This window comes from Cebidichthys violaceus, unplaced genomic scaffold (genome assembly GCF_023349555.1).
Source record: "Cebidichthys violaceus isolate CVI_PGR_0920_01 unplaced genomic scaffold, fCebVio1.0.p SCAF_8, whole genome shotgun sequence".
Taxonomy (NCBI): Eukaryota; Metazoa; Chordata; class Actinopteri; order Perciformes; family Stichaeidae; genus Cebidichthys; species Cebidichthys violaceus.
Window position 1 is genome coordinate 17,060,472 of NW_027176964.1, and position 19,169 is coordinate 17,079,640.

Genomic DNA, 19,169 nt, shown 5'->3' on the forward strand with positions numbered 1-19,169 from the left:
TAAAGACAACAGGCTGTAAAGTTAAATACAACAGTGTCCAGAGTGTTCAGTGTGTGGTTGGTTGTAAAAGTCTTGCTGTGAAGAAATGAGAAGAGAAACAAGATAAAAACATGCTCCTTTCAAGTCATTACTGTTAATATGTGACATAGTAGTATCCATCATCACAACCCGTAAATAATCATAACTGAAAACATATATACATATATATATATATATATATATATATATATATATATATATATATATATACACAGTACATAAATGCAGTATATATACATGTGTAGTAAAAAACACATTGAGTGGCTGTAAGGCACATTTCAATGATTATCACATAACATGATTTCCACATTGCACAAGACACATTTGTCTTCATGCACTCCAGTGTTAACGAGTTATTGATTTCTCAGGGACAGTTATTTTTAGCAGACAGCTGCTAGGAGCTGAACTCTAGGTGTTTACAACTTAGTCAAGTGTTGAGTTACCTCTGAAGGGCGTCGGCTCCGACGTTTAAACTGGTGTAGCGTCGCTTTACCTCAACAGAAGACCGTTAACTGGAAAAGCTCCAGATTTCACCAAACTAAATATTTCTTTAGTAACCAAAAACAACAACAATATGATCCATAAAGCTAGCACTTTGGTTGATCACAGTTTTAACAGAATCATCATACATTACATGTTTTCTAGTTTCTGTGTATGTATTTAGTGCAGTAGTCTCTTTACGTCACATCTTGTTTTTGGACAGTGATCATATTTTGGGAGCGTGTTATGTGTAACAACAGGGTAGAAATGAAAGCATGCTCAGCAGGAACGATAAATGCTTCGGCTACTGACAGACGACCCTTACTAGGACACACACACACACACACACACACACAGGTTTCCATCCAGTGAACTTCTTCTCCAGCTGGTGGAAGTCATGCTCTGTATGCTTGATGTCTGTCTGTTCGTCTTGGGATTTTCAGTATTTCAGGCATTTTCAAGTCTGACGAATAAATGTTCTCTCTTCATTTGACTTGCAGCGTCATTTGGAAATTCCTAAGCCAGTCTTCATGTATTCGTAAACCACGTAGCTAATGCTGACAGCAGGAATGACTTTCATGAAGTTTGGCAGGATGCCCCGGTAGAGTCCGAAGAAGCCATCATTGGCTACTATCTTCTTCATCAGACTGGTCATGGAGGGCTGGTCTGATGCATCCATGGACGCTGGAGAGGAAGAGGGAAGTTAGGGAGGCTGAAATTACTATTATGCGCTGTGTAGTTGCGTGCCGTGTAAGTTTTGTCACCCTTGTTACCAAATGTCAGGACTGCGTTTACCTCGCGCCTGCATCCGCGTGCGCACAAGCGCGAGCGGATAGCTGGCCAGCTGGCCACAGGTGCTGGAGATGGTCCCGCAGGCCACCAGCACCAGAACCCCGGGGTTGGCCGAGTCCTTGGCGTAGTGCGACAACCACGTGTTCTTCAGAGTCTGAGACACGGGAGAGACGTGCGTTATGAGCGTAAAACAAAAAAAGAATGGATTTCTCTGATTTAACGAAGCGCTGCGGTCCTCGGGGAACTGATTCGTACAAATGAGTAACTCTGTCGTGACATATGAGGAAAAGCAGCAGAATACGTACCTCGTAGACAGCGAGGTCTATCCCAGCATAGGGAATGATCCCCACTAAGTTTGGAATGTAGCCCTTGTAGAAAGCCTTGATGCCTTCCTTTCTCAGAATCGTCTTGGCACAATCAAACATTCCTGAGTACTGGCCAGTTTTCCTCAGGGTCAGCCTAGTTTTTAATACCTTAGAGGGAAAGTACAAAAGAAGAAAAGCTGAGGGACAGATTATTTTGATTTGTGTGGTATTTTCAACTCTCATTTTATTTCGCCGCCCAATTACCATACGATTTAGTATATCAGAAAAACATTTAGTATTCCCCTGAGACACAGTGAGTCAAAAGCAGCATGCCACATTCCCAGGACGTCCTAAAGCATCCGGTCACATCTGTCGGTACGCAAGCCAGCATGCTTTTCTGGTTATCCTGACCCGCAACCCTCTGGTCTGAGCCGACGGAGCACGAGACAGACGACAGCTCGAGTGGCCGAAGGCGCGGTGACAGATGACGGCACATTCAAGAGGGTCAAAGTTCAAGCCGCAGCTTAATGACGAAGTGAAACGTCTCAAATGCACGGGACGGTGCAGCTGCAGTACGTACAAAAACATGACAAGCAGTCAGGTGACCTACCTCCATCGGGTAGATGGCTGTCTGCGCTGTGGCTCCAGCCATAGAGCCAGCCATGAACCTCTTGTGTGTCTCAATCTTCTTGCCCTCTGAGGATAACAACTTCTTAAACTACAGAACACACACACACACACACACACACACACACACACACACACACAAATGGAGCAGAAAATAAATGATGCACTTATTCCAAATACTTGTCATGTTACAAAACTGTGATAAACGTGCATTTAAGAGCTCACCTGTTCATAGGCCATGAATTTGATCGCCGTCTCAGGTGCAATCTTCAACACGTTGATCCCATTCCCCCTCCACAGTGACGTCAGCCCCCCCTCTCTGAGCATCCGTTTGAAGCCCCCCACCAGGCTGATCGGGTTGGTCTTAGAAGAATGAACCTGCAGCACAAACACATACGGTTTACAGGTCAGGTTCACTCACAGCACACGTACGTTACAGACGTTATGATTAGAAGTGAATTTCCCTAATAAAGGATTGTCTTATCGTCCTAAGGTAAGAGTCCAGTGGTCCATTCGTTTTCTTTCACTTATTTCACCTGCATGAAGACTTTCATTCTGTCCAGAGGGGCGGTACCAGTGCGAGAGACGGCCCCCGCTGCTGCGCCTGCAGCAAGCTGCTTACACCAGACGCCCGAGCTCTTCTCCTCCTCGGTGAACTCATCTGGGATGGCGAGACTGTCACCTATGTCCAGCACCTGGTCAAATATATACAAATATATATATATATATATATGTATATGTGATCAAATCACTTGTATTTATGGACACGGGTCAAATCAAAGACATGTCCGTTTGGCATTATTGCTCCTGCTAGAGCTATAAACACATTCTCAGTGTTATGACCATAATAATAATAATACAGCAGAATTATTAGTGCCTTTGAGACTGTCTCTCTCTCAGGAAGGCACATGTCACATAGAGACCGTTTGTGTGGCTGTCAATGTTCACAAGCCGACCAGAACTTCTCCTTTTGAGGTCTAGTTTCACACTGTGTTTTTTCTTTCAGTTGTGCACTGAGAGAGAGAGAGAGAGAGAGAGAGAGAGAGAGACAGAGAGAGAGACAGAGAGAGAGAGAGAGAGACAGAGAGAGAGACAGAGAGAGCGAGAGATCAAGAGACAGAGAGAGAGATATCGAGAGACAGAGAGAGAGAGAGAGAGAGACACAGAGAGAGAGAGAGAGAGAGAGAGAGAGAGAGAGAGAGATAGAGAGAGAGAGATAGAGAGAGAGAGATAGCAGCATTCACAAAGACGTGAACATAAGGTTTGCAGGAAGTAAAAATATTAAAAGCACATGTTTCCTCGTCTTGTGTAGTTCATACAACTTGTGCATAGAAAAAAGGTCACACTGTTGGAGAAAGTATTCTGTGATTTCTTTGCCTATGTAACTATTTTTACAACAAACAATGAATTGACCTCCTTCTCCTTTAGCTAGAACTACCGATAAACACATCCAATGTTTTTCCAAAAGCATAAATGTGTCTGTGACAAACACACTCAATGCAGTTCTGCAGGGAAACACAGAGGCGTATGCAGCAAGTTATTTGTCCTGCAGCCACTCTTACGTCACATCTATGGCATGAGAATGCAGTTTTGTCTGGTTTTGGAGCTAATATCTTTATTTGCACTGAGAGGTGGAGGAGCAGGCTGAAGGGGGGGGGGGGGGGGGGGCGACCTGTGCTGCTGTGACCTAATTATATTGGGCACTCTTATCTTTCAAAGCTGGTGGCAAAATGTGGACTGCAGGGAAAATCCATAACATCTCACACAAGAGGACTAGACGCCACGTGATTTAATTCCACTGCAGTAGCCTGCCTCTGTATATGAATGTGTGTGTGCGTGTGTGTGTGTGTGTGTGTGTGTGCGTGCGTGCGTGCGTGCGTGCGTGCGTGCGTGTGTGTGTCCGTACCGAGGAGTGTTTCCAGTAGCGAATGATCTCTTCCAGGTTGTGAGCCGTGCAGAAAAGGAAGTGTTCTCTCCACTCATTCCAGTCCACCATCATGGTCCCATCAATGTCCATACTAAGGAAACACACACACACACACACACACACACACACACACACACACACCTGTTAACCCCTTGATCTATGGTTATAACGAGCACACCATTGACCGTGCACGGCTGTCAGACTACCGCGAACACTCTAAATAGAAGCAAGTGGAAGTCAAACCTCTGTAATATCTTCTGGGCGTTCTCTCTGCTGATGTCCATGCCGAGCTCTTCTAGGGACTGCTGGATCTCCGAGGCATCAATGCGCCCTGAACACAACACAGTACTCAGACACGCTGCAGTCTGAACGGAGGGTATGCAGACCTGTAAACAGACCACTGGCATGTGCCATAACTACTCTGTGCCAAGTATGTTGATAGAGCGCGCGCTTCCTTCATCATCGTGCCCTACCGTCGTTGTTCCGGTCCAGACTCTTGAACGTCAGCCGCAGCTTCTTCTCGTGCTCCTTCAGATATTTGCTGAACTCGTTGAAGTCCAGACTCCCATCTTTGTTCTGGTCGCCAGACGACACGATTTTCTGCAGAGAGGATTCACAAGTGGTTCAGGTCGCCTGCAGGTGGTATCAGGGCGAGTCACAGACACACACACACACACACACACACACACACACACACACACACACACACACAGACTGACACATGGTCAGGAATTTCCCCCAATGCCCCCCCGGGTTTTTTTTTTACCTGTGCGGCACCCTGGCGGAACATGCCCATTGCTTTGAGGCCCGCGCGTAATTCAGCGACGTCCACCTTCCCATCGTTATTGGTATCGAGCCTCTCGAACAAGTCCTGGTACGACCTCTGGCTGTCGGCGTCCCAGCACCGGGCATTCGATAGTAGAAACGTCCGTAACGTCGGATACATTGTCAGGGCTGAGGGGGAAGCGGCGGTCGAGAGGCGGGTCGCTCTGCGCTCAGGATCGGGTTATGAATCCATATCCAGATTGAGAATCATGCATGAAACCTGGGGAATAAATCCAGATGGGAGCGATGAAATAAAAAGGCTGCTTTCTTGTGTTGCACACTGTCCCGTGCAGAGGTGTCCTCCGTGACGTTTCAGGCGAACTGCAGCTATCGGAGGCGGAGCAACGAAAGGCTACGTAGCCACTCGACGTTTTAGAGCAGGAAAGATGGTGAAAATAGAAAAGTGGTGAAACTAATATCCCGGATTAACCGCGTGCATAATCCGGTTTATGCGCGTGGTGAGTTTCACCATCTGTCTTTTTGGCCCTGTGCTCCATGTGATGTGTCCTGGTGTGTCATATAGTGGGAGACGTAATCTCCTCATCTGGCCCGACGTGTCCGTGCAGGAAATAACAGGTTTCCCTGCAGCGCGGTACCGCTGGTCGCCACTAGAGGGCGGAGTTCGTCCGCACAAAAAGACATGGGGAGTATGAGACGTGTCTGTGCCCCTCAACGCATCGGACTGACTCATGTGGTGCTACAGGTGCATATCTGTAATGCACCGCACATTCCATTTCTTCTGCTCTTAACCTCGCAAAAATACAAATCTTGCATTAAGAATTATGATTAAAAATTGCAAAAGTATGTAAATATGATGATTTGATTTTACTGGTATAGTTGGTTGTGGTGGAAATTTGATTTAAACATCGTATTTTACAATGTAAAACTGTAAACATTTTAATTTCTAAAGTAACTAATAACTAAAGCTGTCAAACAAATGTAGAGAGAAACAATATTTCCCCCTGAAATGTAATGAAGTATCAGTATAAAGTGACAAATACTTAAGTAAAGTACAACCTCAAATGTATGCTTAAGTACAGTACTTGAGTACATGTAGTTTCATTCCACCTCTGTGCATTGTTATACATTAAATGTTATAAATGAAATGTTATATATTAAACTACCCAGTAGTACTGGATACAATCTGCCCCACCTCAATGGTACATGTCACATGTTACTAACATGTTACTAACATGTTAGTGTATCAACAACAGGGCCTGTCAGGGTATTCTGGGCACAGGTGACACTTTTCTACTTCTAAGTAAACAAAGTACGACATTGTGTTTCTACTTTCAGTAAATGATCTGCATTCTTCTTCAAACACTGTTTCGACATTCATTCAATATTCAATAACCTGAGCTTCAAACTATTAGTATGTTCTTGCTGAATTACACGTATGGTCTCTTCATGTTGGCTGTGGAGATCCCACCTATCACAAGTTTCATTGAGCAGTGATTTGAACCTCAGTATTAATTATCATACGCTGATTTAGCGTGTTCTTTCCTGTCACGTGTCTGCTGAATAAACGATATTGTCTTTCTGCTCTTTCACAACGGTGTGTCACTCCAGGGCTCTACATTATGACTTTCCTCCGTGACGCGTGTGACCATTTCAACCGTGTCCTCATAGAATACCTCGGTATTCCGCTTTTCTTTTTCTTTTTTTTGGTTTTCATGTAGCCGCAGTGTCCAATCAAAATGCGCAACATCCGTCACGTCACGAATAATACTTTTCAGTGGGTGGGAAGGAGGAGATTTGAACTTTGAATCGTGTCTCCGCGAACACTGCAACGACGCTACCGCAAACACCGCAACAACCAGCGACAGCTGAGCGAGCCGCGGTGACAGCACGGCGCGCGGGGGAAAGCGGACAGTTGTCTGTCAGCTCCTGTCGGGACTCAGTTCCGCCTCGGTTCTACATCATGTCGTTCATTCTCATGAAGAAGAAGAGATTCAAATTCAAGGTGGACTTCGCTCTGGAGGAGTTGTCATCGGTTCCCTTCGTAAACGGAGTTCTGTTCTGTAAAGTTCGACTCCTGGATGGAGGCTTCGCAGAAGAGTCGCCTAGGTAAGATTTGGGTTTTGCTATTTATAGCAGCAGTTCGCTGGCTGTAAGCACGCTACACTTGAAAGTTAGTGAAACTTAGTTTTTGACCATTTGAAGTCTCTCGCTCGACACCTGTCAATCATTTGTCGCCTCGGTTTTGCTTCTTTGTTGCATTTCGTGAGTTTGAACGCGTGTGTGTGTGTGTGTGTGTGTGTGTGTGTGTGTGTGTGTGTGTGTGTGTGTGTGTGTGTGTGTGTGTGTGTGTGTGTGTGACGATAGTTACTAAGCGACACCAGAGACGTTAGTCAGCTCCTGGGTAACTCTAGGCTTGTAACGTTACTTCTATAAGCTAGTTAGATGAAGTATGTGTTGTTAACTCAACGTACCGGTGAAGACCGTTCAAGGAGACAGAAGCGAACACACCAGGAGGCTCTGGTTAAAGAGCTACTAGCGCTACTTATTATACATATTATACATCATTAGTCCAATAATGTTATTTCGTTAATCAATGTAACGATTAAATCAGTTGCAAATCAACGTCTCTGAGTTAACCTAGCGTCTTCTTGAAGCTCACTTCCTTTCCTTTGCAAAGAAGCACACGCGCTCGTCCTAGGGGCCCGTGCTTACACGCGCTCGTGTCGTAATGAGTCACCAGCCCCTCATTACTTTGCCATGGTAACAGTCTGTGTACAAACACTGTGCTCCTAGTGTTGTCCTGCTCCAAACACAACCGTAGTCTCTTTTTCAACACAATCACATCGACAATCGTGCGTGTGATTTATGGGGCGTATGAACATTCCTATGTTTCTATTGTTTCTATTATTTCTACCACTATATTGTCTTTTAATTAAAAAAAGCCACACCTCTTATCGCTGCTGTCCAGTGTCTGCTCAACGTTCTCTGCGCACCGTGTGAACTCTGGTGTACTCATGTAGGACAAAATCAATTAGCCTCTAAAAGGGTCTTCTTCCAAAAGACGCACATGTTCAGCTGAGCGTTGCGCTGAAGCGTTGCACACATTTAGGATCCAGCTCTGCGGGCAAACCGAGCATAAATCTGACAAAATCTTAAAATGAATATCTGCTCAGTATACCTGCGTGTGTTGTTTCTGTATGAAGAAGTGTTGCTAAATGTGCTTCTCTCACAGGAATCCAGTGCAAGCCAACTGTGTCCACTGGAGGAAGAGATTCTCCTTCATGATTAAGATGAGTGCCAGCGCTGGGACCGGTGTACTCGACCCCTGCTTCTGCCGGGTGTCCGTGCGTAAGGTACAGGACGTTTTCTTCTTGCTGCCGTCGAGCTCAATTTTGTTGACGCTGCAAAAATGCGCAGTAGAAATGTTCCATAGCATAGAGTCCAGACAGTTAACTGAGACCTGAATGTGCTAAAAAAAAACAATGTTTCTGCAGCTAAGGTCAGAGCATTGTTCATTTGAAATCATATCACAGATGTTTGGTGAATGAAGATGCTGTTTGAGATTGTGATGAAACGGCTACTTGTGACCTCTACGATGTCTGTGTTTTTGTCATTCAAGGAATTGAAGGGTGGAAAAACGTTTGCAAAGGTAACGCCTCTGTTCTCACGTCTGTAGACTGGTATGTGTTGTAAACGTAGATACTTCAGTGCCAGATATCCATTAGAGCCGTCTTATCAGACATGACATGTGATAACAGTCGGCCTCCAAGTGTCCCTAGAGGACTTTTCAGGACGGTGAGTCTGTTTACCACCAATGTTTGTAGTTCTAGTTTCCGGCTTTAGTTACTGATTAAAAGTCTGTAAATCACAACCTACGCAACGTTAATCATGAACTTCAACGATGAGTCAAAGTATTAATCTGATTTAATACCTCCTCTCAGACACAGGTGGTTTCCAAAAACCTTATCTGTGCTGGATTTCTTTAAATGTAGACAGTTTATAGGATGATGCTTTGTGTACACATACATTGTTGATGCTGGCTGACGGAGAGAAACCTCCTGTCAGATGGTTCTGACTGGGTCTAACATCCCTGTGCAGCTGGGCTTTGCTGACTTGAACTTGTCGGAGTTTGCCGGCTCCGGCAGCACTACACGACGGTGTCTCCTAGAGGGGTACGACACCAAAAACACCAGGCAGGACAACTCCATTCTGAAGGTGCGGTATTGTTTGGACGCGTAGCTCCACAACCCTTTGAGGTGTAAATGCCGTTCGGAGCCGCTGCCACACTGGCGGCGTTTTAATACGGTCCAGTGACGTTCTCCTTACACGTCTGTACGAGTAACACGCATTTTAGCAAAGCCTGTAACCTGTTGTTGCAAAGCTGTGCTGCTCTGAATGATGTCATTTGTGGAGAGAAAAGTTGAATTGCTCTGACAATTGCTGCCACACATGTCTGAGCCTGTGATCTGTGAACTACCTGGGCCATGGGAACGTATTTAAAATATGCGGGTTCCTCCTGGGGCTACGATGGGCTTACATTGAACAAAATGCTATTTTAAACCTGAGTTGATTAAACCACAGGAACACTGCAGCTTTGTTCTGCCTCTTGTCAGCCTGAAGCCTGCTTCCCTTCACCTCTTCTTGTCTGTTACAGGTTGTCATCACCACACAGCTTATGTCTGGAGACCCCTGTTTTAAAACGTAAGAGCTCATTTATTACCTCATTCGTCTGTATAACTCGTTCTGCAACTCTGAATATCAATTCAATTCTAAAGTCGTTACTACGGAAATATTGACTTGTCTGTTGTGTTTGAGTGTAGTCAACTACAAAATGCTGTAGCCGTGGTTGCAAAGGAAGCACGTCCCCCACTTACAAACATCTGCATCCAACCACAGTGGAAAGTGTTCGTCTGTCACACGACCGAAGACACGCTGTCTCGTCTCACGCTACAGAGTCCTCGTTGAGTTTGAAGTCGCGGCGTACGCTGGCTGAGATTGTGTCAGAATCTTATCTGAAAGCTAATAACGCCTCACCCACACTTCATTAATCTGCCCAACCTCAGCAGTGAGTGTGATCGGCCCAGACGTTGTTTTCTCTTCCGTCGGGGAGCTTTGTGTCGAGCAGTTTGTCTCTGGGGATGTGATGAAACACCACAATCCTGCCAAAGCCTGTTCACCGCTCACAAACAGTTCACCGCTGAAGTCTGTCATGTTCCAACTCATTCTAGTGTAGTGACACACACACACACACACACACACACACACACACTGCTGCCTAGGAGATGTCTAAAGTGTAAACTCAGTGATGGCGTAGTCATTCATCCCACAGAGTGTTACTCATTGTGTGTGTGTGTGTGTGTGTGTGTGTGTGTGTGAGACGCTTGTTTTTTTGTTTTTTTTAACTCTGTCTGTCGCTGTTCGTCTCCTTCCTCTCTCTGTTCTTTAACACAGCATCAGAAGTCATGTTTCCTGTGCCCTTCTATTTTTAATAGACTTATTATTTATCCATTTTGAACTAATGTGTAACTTGCTGAAGGAGACTGTTGCTGATTAGCTATCACACAGTATTTCTACATGTAAAGTGTGTGTTTAACATCTCAGTGTCTCTGCACTTCTAGGCTCATCCCCCTTTTTTGACTGTGAATCAGAAGAAAATGCAAAGTTTTATATTTTAATAAGCGGTATTTTGTTCTATTTCTATTCACCAGTAGAGGTATTCCTAGATGCGTAACCATATCTGAACAGAGTTTCTGCGTAGCAGCACATTGCTGTGTCCACTAGAATAGTGGTGCATACCGCAAAGTCCAATCGGGTCAGAGTCCACACTTTTGTGTTGATGATAAGAGCAGTTGAAGGAGGTCTTTTCCAACAACACTCTGGTTCTTAAGAAACTCTTCCTGTGTTCCCTTTAGTCCCCCATCCACAGCCATGACTCTGGGAATCCCACAGGCTGAAGCAGAGTGTCTCCTTGAGGACAGAAAGGGAGGAGACATGCACATATCCCACTCACTCACCGGTACGTACGCACGCACAGACTCCGAGGCTTAGAAGAGTTTGCCGTTCCTCACGATGGCAAGGTTTTATTTGAAGGTTCTCAATTCCTGCCGAAAGCAGCAACACGGTGGTTTTGACAAGGTTCTACAAAGAACCGTTCTTCACGGAGCGTCGTGATTATTCAGGAGTCAACGGCAACATACTCAAAATCATCATCAAGTGTTTTCATTGAAGAAGCCTCAGAATGAATAGCATCATGAAGACACTGAAACTAGTTGAATCCTCCTTAAAGAAAAGACGTTTTAGCTGTTTGCATATTTACAAAATGTTCATAACTAAACTTGTTTTGTGTTTTCTTTCATTCAGAGACTCCAGTAAAGTCGGTATCAGTCCCAGAGGAGCTGGTAGTGTACGGTCACTCCAGAACACCCAGCCATGCCAGTCAACAGTCAAAAATCTCAGGTACCAAACACATAGACTCACAACATTACTCCCACGCCAGCTACACAAATCATAAGCATAACCATAATGTCCCCCCCCCCTCTCCTGTTCTGTAGGTTACAGCTCGAATCACTCCAGTTTAACAGATCTCTGCCATCGGAGGAGCGCGTCAGGAAGTTCTGCCTCCACCGGCATCGGCAGCATCCTGGAACCCAGTGATCAGCAGGGGGAGAGCAGGACCACTCCGTCAGCCGCCGCTACCTGCTCCAATTCACCTGAACAGCCCTCCACCCCTGCTAAAGTCCAGCGGTAATGTCTTTGTTTTCTTCCTTCCTTCTCACTGTTTACTTTTAACACGTGTTCTATGCTGGTTCCGCCCTTTGTGTGTAATGACCCTGTTATATAAACAAACCTGTGTCTGTTTTCCACTAAATATATGGTCTATATAAAGCACACCCGTATGATGTTCCCCCTCTGTTTCCGTTCCTCCATTAGACATCCAGTAAAGCAGAACTCAGTGGAGAATCAGCTCAAACGAGTCGATGCCACCAGGGTGGATGCTGATGACATAATAGAGAAAATCCTGCAGAGCCAGGACTTCAGCCATAGCGTCTTTGACTCCAGTGCAGAGGGTGTGTACACCTGATCCGTGACTTATCACTGAAGGCTCACTCGGAAAAGTTACCTCCACTCCTGCTGATTGGATCAAATTACTTTGAGGTGTTGCAATGCAACAAATGGACGGCTTTAAGTACTTCCTTCTAACGCTAAATGACAATTAGATGTTTATGATGTCAAATCATACATTATTTACCAGCCTGAATATTAAAATGTATCTGAATAAGGATTACAGAGGTTAGATTTCATTATCTGAATTCCTCAAGGGCAGTTTCACTTCACTGGTAGCTGAGCGCACAGAGTGGCTGCCGTGTTACTAACCCCCGTCCTTAAGAGGAGTCATTTATTGTGTTAAAAAATGGAGACTCTCTCCACTCAGAGAGTGATGTTGAACATATGTTTTGATGGTGTTCCTCAACTATCACCTACTTCTGTTGATGTTCTTCAAAAGATCTCATCGGCTTTGCAACATCGTTTCCCTCTCTATTCCTCTATTGCCGTTTACTATTATCATTTCTAGAGACGTAAGTGTGAGCTATTGTCAAACCATGACTGTGTGTGTGTGTGTGTGTGTGTGTGTGTGTGTGTGTCTGTCTCTACAGAGGAGGGCCTCAGCTTGTTTGTTGGTCCTGGTGGGAGTACAGCTTTGGGAAGCCAGCATATGAGGTGGGTGTGATTATGTAACTGTGGATTGTGGTTGCCACGCAGAAAGGCATTCATTACACATCTAAATTCATTGGACGTCTGCTAAATTGATTAAATTAAAATGTTTTTATTTAGGTATCTATTGCATAGATGTCAGGGTACTTTCAATTTCACAACGCAGTGTTAGTTCTGCATGTAAAAGAATGCATCCGCAGCAGCAGCGGATCAGATAACCGCCCTCATTTCCTGTCTTGTAACACGTTGTGGCGTTCTCTTTCAGGGTTGCAGCTGGAGCCTTCGAGCAGGTGGTGATCAAGCGCTAGGCTTTGGGAAGCATGTGGCTGTCATGAGGGTGCCGTATTACACTGATACGGGGTATACCAGACTGAGTTGTGGAATTTCCATCAGAACTTGGTCCCCGCCTCACTCCAGGAGATTTAATTTATTTTATGCAAGCCCTCTGCGTCTGTTGACCAGGAGAGCCCCCTAGTGTTCAGGAAGCGGGGGTGACGGCCACAATTGGAACATTTTGGTGATTGCTAGTGTACTGTACTGACAGTTCTGTTGGTGTTCTTTGAAAAGCAAGTCTAGGGATTAGTACTGTAGTTCTACATATATTGTTGACCCATCTCTGTTATTTAAAAAATATGCTTAAGTACCCAACATGCTTTTATTTTGCTATGGTTGATTTTGTTTCACTATTTTACTCGTACCTTAAGCTGGAGGGGACTGTGTCCGTTCCTTGAAGTTCCTTCAAATTTAAACAATAGATAACTGACATTGTGAAAGCTGCAGTGGTTACAGCACCAGTGTGTGTCACCTGGCTCCTCACCTGGTTGTGAGGGAGGACGACTGCATTTAAAATACCACAACGTTTTCATGTTTTGTACCTTTTGGTATGACGTCTATTTTCTGTGTGCATGTCTGTAAAGTCATAATTAACGGATGGAATTTATTTTTACCACAGATTTTGTATTTGTGCAAAGTCATACGTAATGCCAAGTATGTAATCTATGTATGTATATGTATATAGGTCAAATAAAAAGAACATTTAAAAATGTGCATTCTGGATAACTCCAAACTACTTTTGTGTTGCGTTTTACTCTTTTTGCAGAAGGGGTGTGGAGGAAAATGTGACCCAGAATTAAAATTGGAAATAAAAGCAAATATATAGTTACATTTTATTTAACTACCCAGATCAAAATAAATGTCAAAAAGACAATTGAAGCTTTAAGAGGAAATTGGTTGTTGAAATTATCAAGCGGCAAATTTAAATCGGAAAATAAAATTTACCATTTCCTGTTGAGGCAAGACGAACACATTTCAAAATAAACGTACTGAGTGTATTGACATGAAAAATCGTTTTAAATACACCATGAAATAAGAATTAAAACACCCCATCTTCACAGAAGCGTTGCACGATTGTTTGATTTAAAAATTCAAACAATTTGGCGTATAAATAAATGCTTTTATTTTGTAAACATTCGCCTTGTTGACGTACCGACGGTTAGCTCTCGGTTCCTTTCACACTGCACCACCAACGGTCCTGTTCCACCGCGCAACAGCACCGAGCTACAACGACGGCGGGAAGTTGTTATCATCAATTTAACCTCGAATCAGCGACAGTTGAGCGGACGAAATCGTTAACGATCATCATTTCACGATATAACATTGATGGGTCTGTAATCGGACATACGCTAACTGTACAGTAAGCTTTAGCGGCGTGGGATTCAGCTAACATGGCTAATGTCGGAAACCAGCTACCAACACAGGCCGTTAGCAAGCCTCCGCCAGGAAAACATGGAAATGTATTGCCCCTGTGGGGCAACGAGAAGACCATGAACCTCAACCCAATGATCCTTACGAATGTACTGTCGTCACCGTATTTCAAAGTTCAGCTTTATGAACTCAAGACCTACCACGAAGTTGTGGACGAAATCTACTTCAAGGTAACGTTCACGTTAGCCAATGCTAAGCCGCATGCTAGCTAGATAACCAGTCAAGCTAGCGCTACACCGCAGCGGTAACTGGGCTCAGATAGCATTCATTTTAACTAACTCAACTTCAGGGCTCGGAAAGATGTCCGCCTAATTCACATAAATGCGCACAAATATATAACGTTGGTGATCTTATTAGTAAGCTAACGCTACCTAACTTTGGCGGCTAAGCTAACGTTAAATCAAATACCGTTAATAGGCTGCCGTTACAAACCCAGAGTAGTTTAACTTTACATCTGCTGTGTTAGAGTAACGTTACCGTTCATTTGGTACTTTAAAGGCTAACGGTACGTCGACATTTTTTTTAGAACGATTGGGACAGTTCAACATCGTTATGTATACGAGCTAAGCTGTGTTCTCTGCGAGGGGAACGTCCACGATAGTCCCAGACTGTCTCATGAAACCTCTAATGCAAGTCGTCAGGGAGGTGGGCGGTGTCTTCCTAATGTGCGCTGTGAATACGGTCTCGCGCGCGTGCGTGCGTGCGTGCGTGTGTGTGTGTGTGTAAACTCGTCCTGTGCTCCTACAGGTGACCCATGCTGAACCGTGGGAAAAAGGCAGCAGAAAGACCGCGGGTCAGACTGGAATGTGCGGAGGGGTAAGTGAGAAGTACGTGCTTTTTATATTCCCCATGTCTAACCCCCCTCTGCCCGTACCAGTCTGGAGGATGATGCGTTACAAATATGAGACATTTACGTGATTTATTAATGCACGGTACTACCAGAGAGCGATGTAGCCTAAAGGCCGGTCAGTTATGAATAGGTCTGCTGTGAAACGTTTACACCGATGTGCTTTACCAATGTGTCTTCATCCTCTGTAGGTGCGTGGAGTCGGGACCGGTGGTATTGTGTCCACAGCTTTCTGTCTTCTATACAAACTGTTTACTCTCAAGTTGACTCGCAAACAGCTGATGGGTCTGATCACTCACACAGACTCGCCATACATCAGAGCGCTTGGATTCATGTACATACGGTACGGTTGACATATTTCTACGTGAGTTAATAGAAAAGTTCTAACTATTGTAATTAGAAATGTGGTGCTAAATTAAATCTAGTGTGCATACGGGACATTTTAATGCTCTGATGCTGCGTTGTCTCGCCTCTCTGAAGGTCAGTGAATCAGGTCTGTAACAACAACAACATAAATGAATCGTTGTGCTCTCTGTTTGGCTCTGCTCAGATACACTCAGCCCCCGGCAGACTTGATCGAATGGTACGACGGTTTCCTGGATGATGAGGAGGTATGTCACCTCGGGTAATAATTTAATGTTTCTTTCTCTGCATTAAACACACAGTTACACGACACACGTTAAAAAACTGTCCGTTTCCCTCCCTTGTGATGCTCATAGCTGATTTTTCACCTTTGCCTTCATTTGGCTTAATTGTCCTCCAACTTTTGTCCTCTAAACCTAAGTAGCTCGGTCACTTGCTCACTTCTCTGCCGGTGATTTTTATCATGGTAAGTACCGTAATGTAATAATGAGTACATATTTTCGTCGGTGTAATATTAAGGCATGCGTTTATCAGGACTTGTTGCACAAAACTAAATTTGGGATTAATAGCAACAGGAGCATTCCTACGGATACACACAGAGGAGATAAACTCAAACCATACCACACATGACAACTGTTGCATCCATCTTATTGAACTAGTATACGATTTGATACCAGGCTGTGCAGCCAGGCCTCCTTTGATGTTCTGTTGCATTACATTTGATCATATGAAATCCTACCCAACTGGTTAATTCCCCTGTTTTTTTCTTTAGATGCCCATTGTGCAGCAGGTGAATTGGATATTGTATCTCAGCACTGTTGGGTTGCGTGTGTGAGTGCAAAGCGGCTGTTCTCTACCATGTAAAGTCGATAACTCTTGAGCTGGCGTGCGTTTGGCCGACCCGCTCCATTCTGTGCTGACACTGTGGGCAGGGCTCACGCTCCGACGGCCCCGTTGTGCTTCTGGGAGACTGAAGGGAGCCGAGGCTTCTCTCTCTTTGTCCTTCTGGCTCAACGAGGATGTTTCACAGTGTCGTTAGACGGCGCTCTCTTGTTTCCTTCATGTCTGCTCCGTGAGCAGTCGAGGCAAAGCGCTTTATTGGAGCGTGTCGCTTTAAACGGACGACGTGAAGGAAAGGAGGGTGGCTCTCATAAATGTCATAGCGTCTGTTTGATCAAAGCTCACATTGTTAGTACAGACTCCAGCACTAGATTAGACGAGGCAAGCTTTTCTATTTGTCGTTGTGTTTCCTCTTTAAACATTTTAAAGTAAAGTAGGCAAATTTGATTGATATGAGAGATTAAGCTAGATGAACAGAGGTGAAGGTTCAGTACTTGGTCATCACAAATTGCTTTTTGATTTGAGGCAAGCTTGATAAAGCGATCAGATGTTTCCCATGTCCTGCCGGTGTCTCCTGATTGATTTTCTTTCACCACCGTTTGGTTCTAGGAGCTCGACGTGAAGGCGGGAGGCGGCTGCGTCATGACCGTTGGGGAGATGTTGCGCTCCTTCTTGACCAAACTGGAGTGGTTCTCCACGCTGTTCCCCCGTATCCCAGTGCCTGTGCAGAAGCTCATTGACCAGCAGATGAAGGCGAGGCCTCGTAAGGTGGTTCAGAAGGAGCCGCAGGAGGAGGAACCCGCGGAGCCGGAGCCGGAGGCAGGGAGGCCAGGGGAACGCCGGCGCTCCAGGTAACGCGACGATTCAAGCTTTTGAGCTTTATCTTACCTAGCGCCATCATCTTGCAGCTCATTAGACCAGAACGTTTAATTGCTTGAAGCTAATGGAACCTTTCTTGCCAGGACACCCAGGCGGACACCGAGCCCCAAGCGGTCCCCCAAACGGTCGAGGAGCAGGAGCCACCACCGCGAGAAAGAACGCCACGGCCCCAGCTTTGACCGCGAGCTGGAGAGGGAGCGCGACCGCCAGAAGAAGGAGAGGGACGGCAGGGGGGACAGGGACCGGGATAGGGACAGAGGGGAGAGGGGGGACAGGGAGAGACGGCGGTCCCGCAGTGCAGACAGGAACCAAGACCGTAGGGAACGTAGGCGAAGTCGCAGCGGCAGCCGGGACCGAAAAAACGAACGCAGAGACAAAGAAAGAGACGGCGGGGACGACAAGAGCAGAAAGAAGGACAGGGAGCGACAAAAAGACAGAGGCGCCGAGAAGGAGAGGTCCAAGGACAAAAAGAGCAGGGGAGAGACCGACGACAAGAAGCATAAAGACGACAGGGAGAGGCACAGAGAAGAGAGGAAGGCCAAGAGGCCGAGTCGGAGTCGAAGCAGGGAGAGGAAGCACAAAGGTGGAGGAGAAGAGAAGAGCAGGAAAGGAGAGCTCAGCCACAGCAGGGACAGAGACAGGGACAGGGACGGAGAGCAGCGGTCCCACAAACGCAGCGGGAGCAAAGAGAGGAGCCACCATCAGCGGGAGTCCAGCAACGACCACAGTAAACATAGGAGTCACAGCACTGAGTGAATGCCCCCCCCCCCCCCCCCCCAGCAATATCACTTCTTCTACTCGTGTTTTCTACCCAGCTGTCTGTCTCCTGTGCTCAAGAGAAGGAGCGTCAGCTCATTGGACATCTGCAGTCGTCGTCTTTGGCCGATGTAATGTTGCTTTACTTTACTGTTTGATTTTTTTGCCTTTTTCACCCCCCCTCCCCCCACCAGAACAGTTAGTCTTCACAGTTTGAAAAGTGGCAAAAATGGCATTTTAATTTCCGATGGTGCGCTCGTCTGCCCGTGGAGATGTGGGTGTGTACATACTGTTTCGGAGGCTGTCTACACACGACAGGAGCGCCGAGTTGCCTTTCTTGCTGGGTCGAGTGCTCGGCTCAACGCCGTCACACACTTCATGTCGTGTATAAAGAATTATTTTCAGGCGATGCAAAAAGCCCAAACCTATTTTTAAATCCGACTGGCGTCTGATATCACAGTGCACATATTTTGGAGTTTCTTCACAGTCAAACTTTTGAAGGGTCACAAGTAAAACGGTCCAAGTACAAATCCGAGCGACGCGGAACAACGACGACTCAGCAAAAAGCAATTCTGTCCGCGGTGGTGTGTAGACGGCACGAGAATGTTTTAATCCTCGAATGAGCAGTCTGCAAAGGGTGATTTTGTACAACTCACACACTGAGCCCTGCCTGTGCTGTGTTTGGGTTATTGCTCTGTTGCATTTTGTTTTCTAATAAAACACTTTTACAAACAAAACGTGTTCCTGTCTTGAAAGAAAAGTGCTTAAAAATGTCATGCAAGCATAGATTACCATATAACTTTATGGACAACGTTAAGACACAAACGCTGCAATGCAAAGAATATTTTTTAGAATTTTATTAGAACATAATCAGAAAGTATTTTCCGTATTCAATATACATTAAGAAATGGTAAAAAAAAAATTAAACAATTCCTGATATATTAACTTTAAGGTGACTAAGTTATTACAAAAGTGATTATAATTTAAAAAAAGCAAGAGGAACAAGATATGAAATATATCACCTCGACCAACAGCAAGAGGAGAGGAAGTT

At 45.3% G+C, this 19,169-nt stretch overlaps 3 protein-coding genes across 5 annotated transcripts; 2 read left to right on the plus strand and 1 right to left on the minus strand.

Moving 5' to 3' along the window:
• Window positions 1-251: 251 nt before the first annotated feature.
• Window positions 252-8,175, minus strand: LOC137892419 (mitochondrial adenyl nucleotide antiporter SLC25A24-like). Of its 3 annotated transcripts, none has more exons than XM_068737516.1 (11): window positions 8,135-8,175; window positions 4,937-5,215; window positions 4,644-4,770; window positions 4,414-4,501; window positions 4,150-4,261; window positions 2,780-2,938; window positions 2,469-2,621; window positions 2,227-2,334; window positions 1,617-1,784; window positions 1,315-1,465; window positions 252-1,203 (listed from the first exon to the last, which is right to left on the minus strand). In XM_068737516.1, exons 2-11 carry the CDS (start codon window positions 5,114-5,116, stop codon window positions 1,022-1,024), a joined length of 1,428 nt encoding a protein of 475 aa, XP_068593617.1. In that variant the 5' UTR covers window positions 5,117-5,215; window positions 8,135-8,175; the 3' UTR covers window positions 252-1,021. The 3 variants fall into 3 exon arrangements, with proteins under 3 accessions (XP_068593617.1, XP_068593616.1, XP_068593615.1); XM_068737515.1 differs by lacking the exon at window positions 8,135-8,175 and adding an exon at window positions 7,905-7,948; XM_068737514.1 differs by lacking the exon at window positions 8,135-8,175 and having other exon boundaries at window positions 4,937-5,565.
• On the plus strand, window positions 6,781-13,716 carry LOC137892420 (EEIG family member 2-like). Its single transcript, XM_068737517.1, has 11 exons — window positions 6,781-7,062; window positions 8,189-8,309; window positions 8,576-8,605; window positions 9,055-9,171; window positions 9,611-9,657; window positions 10,869-10,972; window positions 11,317-11,412; window positions 11,508-11,700; window positions 11,887-12,023; window positions 12,612-12,675; window positions 12,935-13,716. Exons 1-11 carry the CDS (start codon window positions 6,917-6,919, stop codon window positions 12,975-12,977), a joined length of 1,098 nt encoding a protein of 365 aa, XP_068593618.1. The 5' UTR covers window positions 6,781-6,916; the 3' UTR covers window positions 12,978-13,716.
• Window positions 13,717-14,190: 474 nt separating this feature from the next.
• On the plus strand, window positions 14,191-18,855 carry prpf38b (pre-mRNA processing factor 38B). The gene is made up of 6 exons (XM_068738236.1): window positions 14,191-14,603; window positions 15,181-15,249; window positions 15,472-15,623; window positions 15,831-15,891; window positions 17,093-17,334; window positions 17,446-18,855. Exons 1-6 carry the CDS (start codon window positions 14,394-14,396, stop codon window positions 18,116-18,118), a joined length of 1,407 nt encoding a protein of 468 aa, XP_068594337.1. The 5' UTR covers window positions 14,191-14,393; the 3' UTR covers window positions 18,119-18,855.
• The last annotated feature ends 314 nt before the right edge of the window (window positions 18,856-19,169 follow it).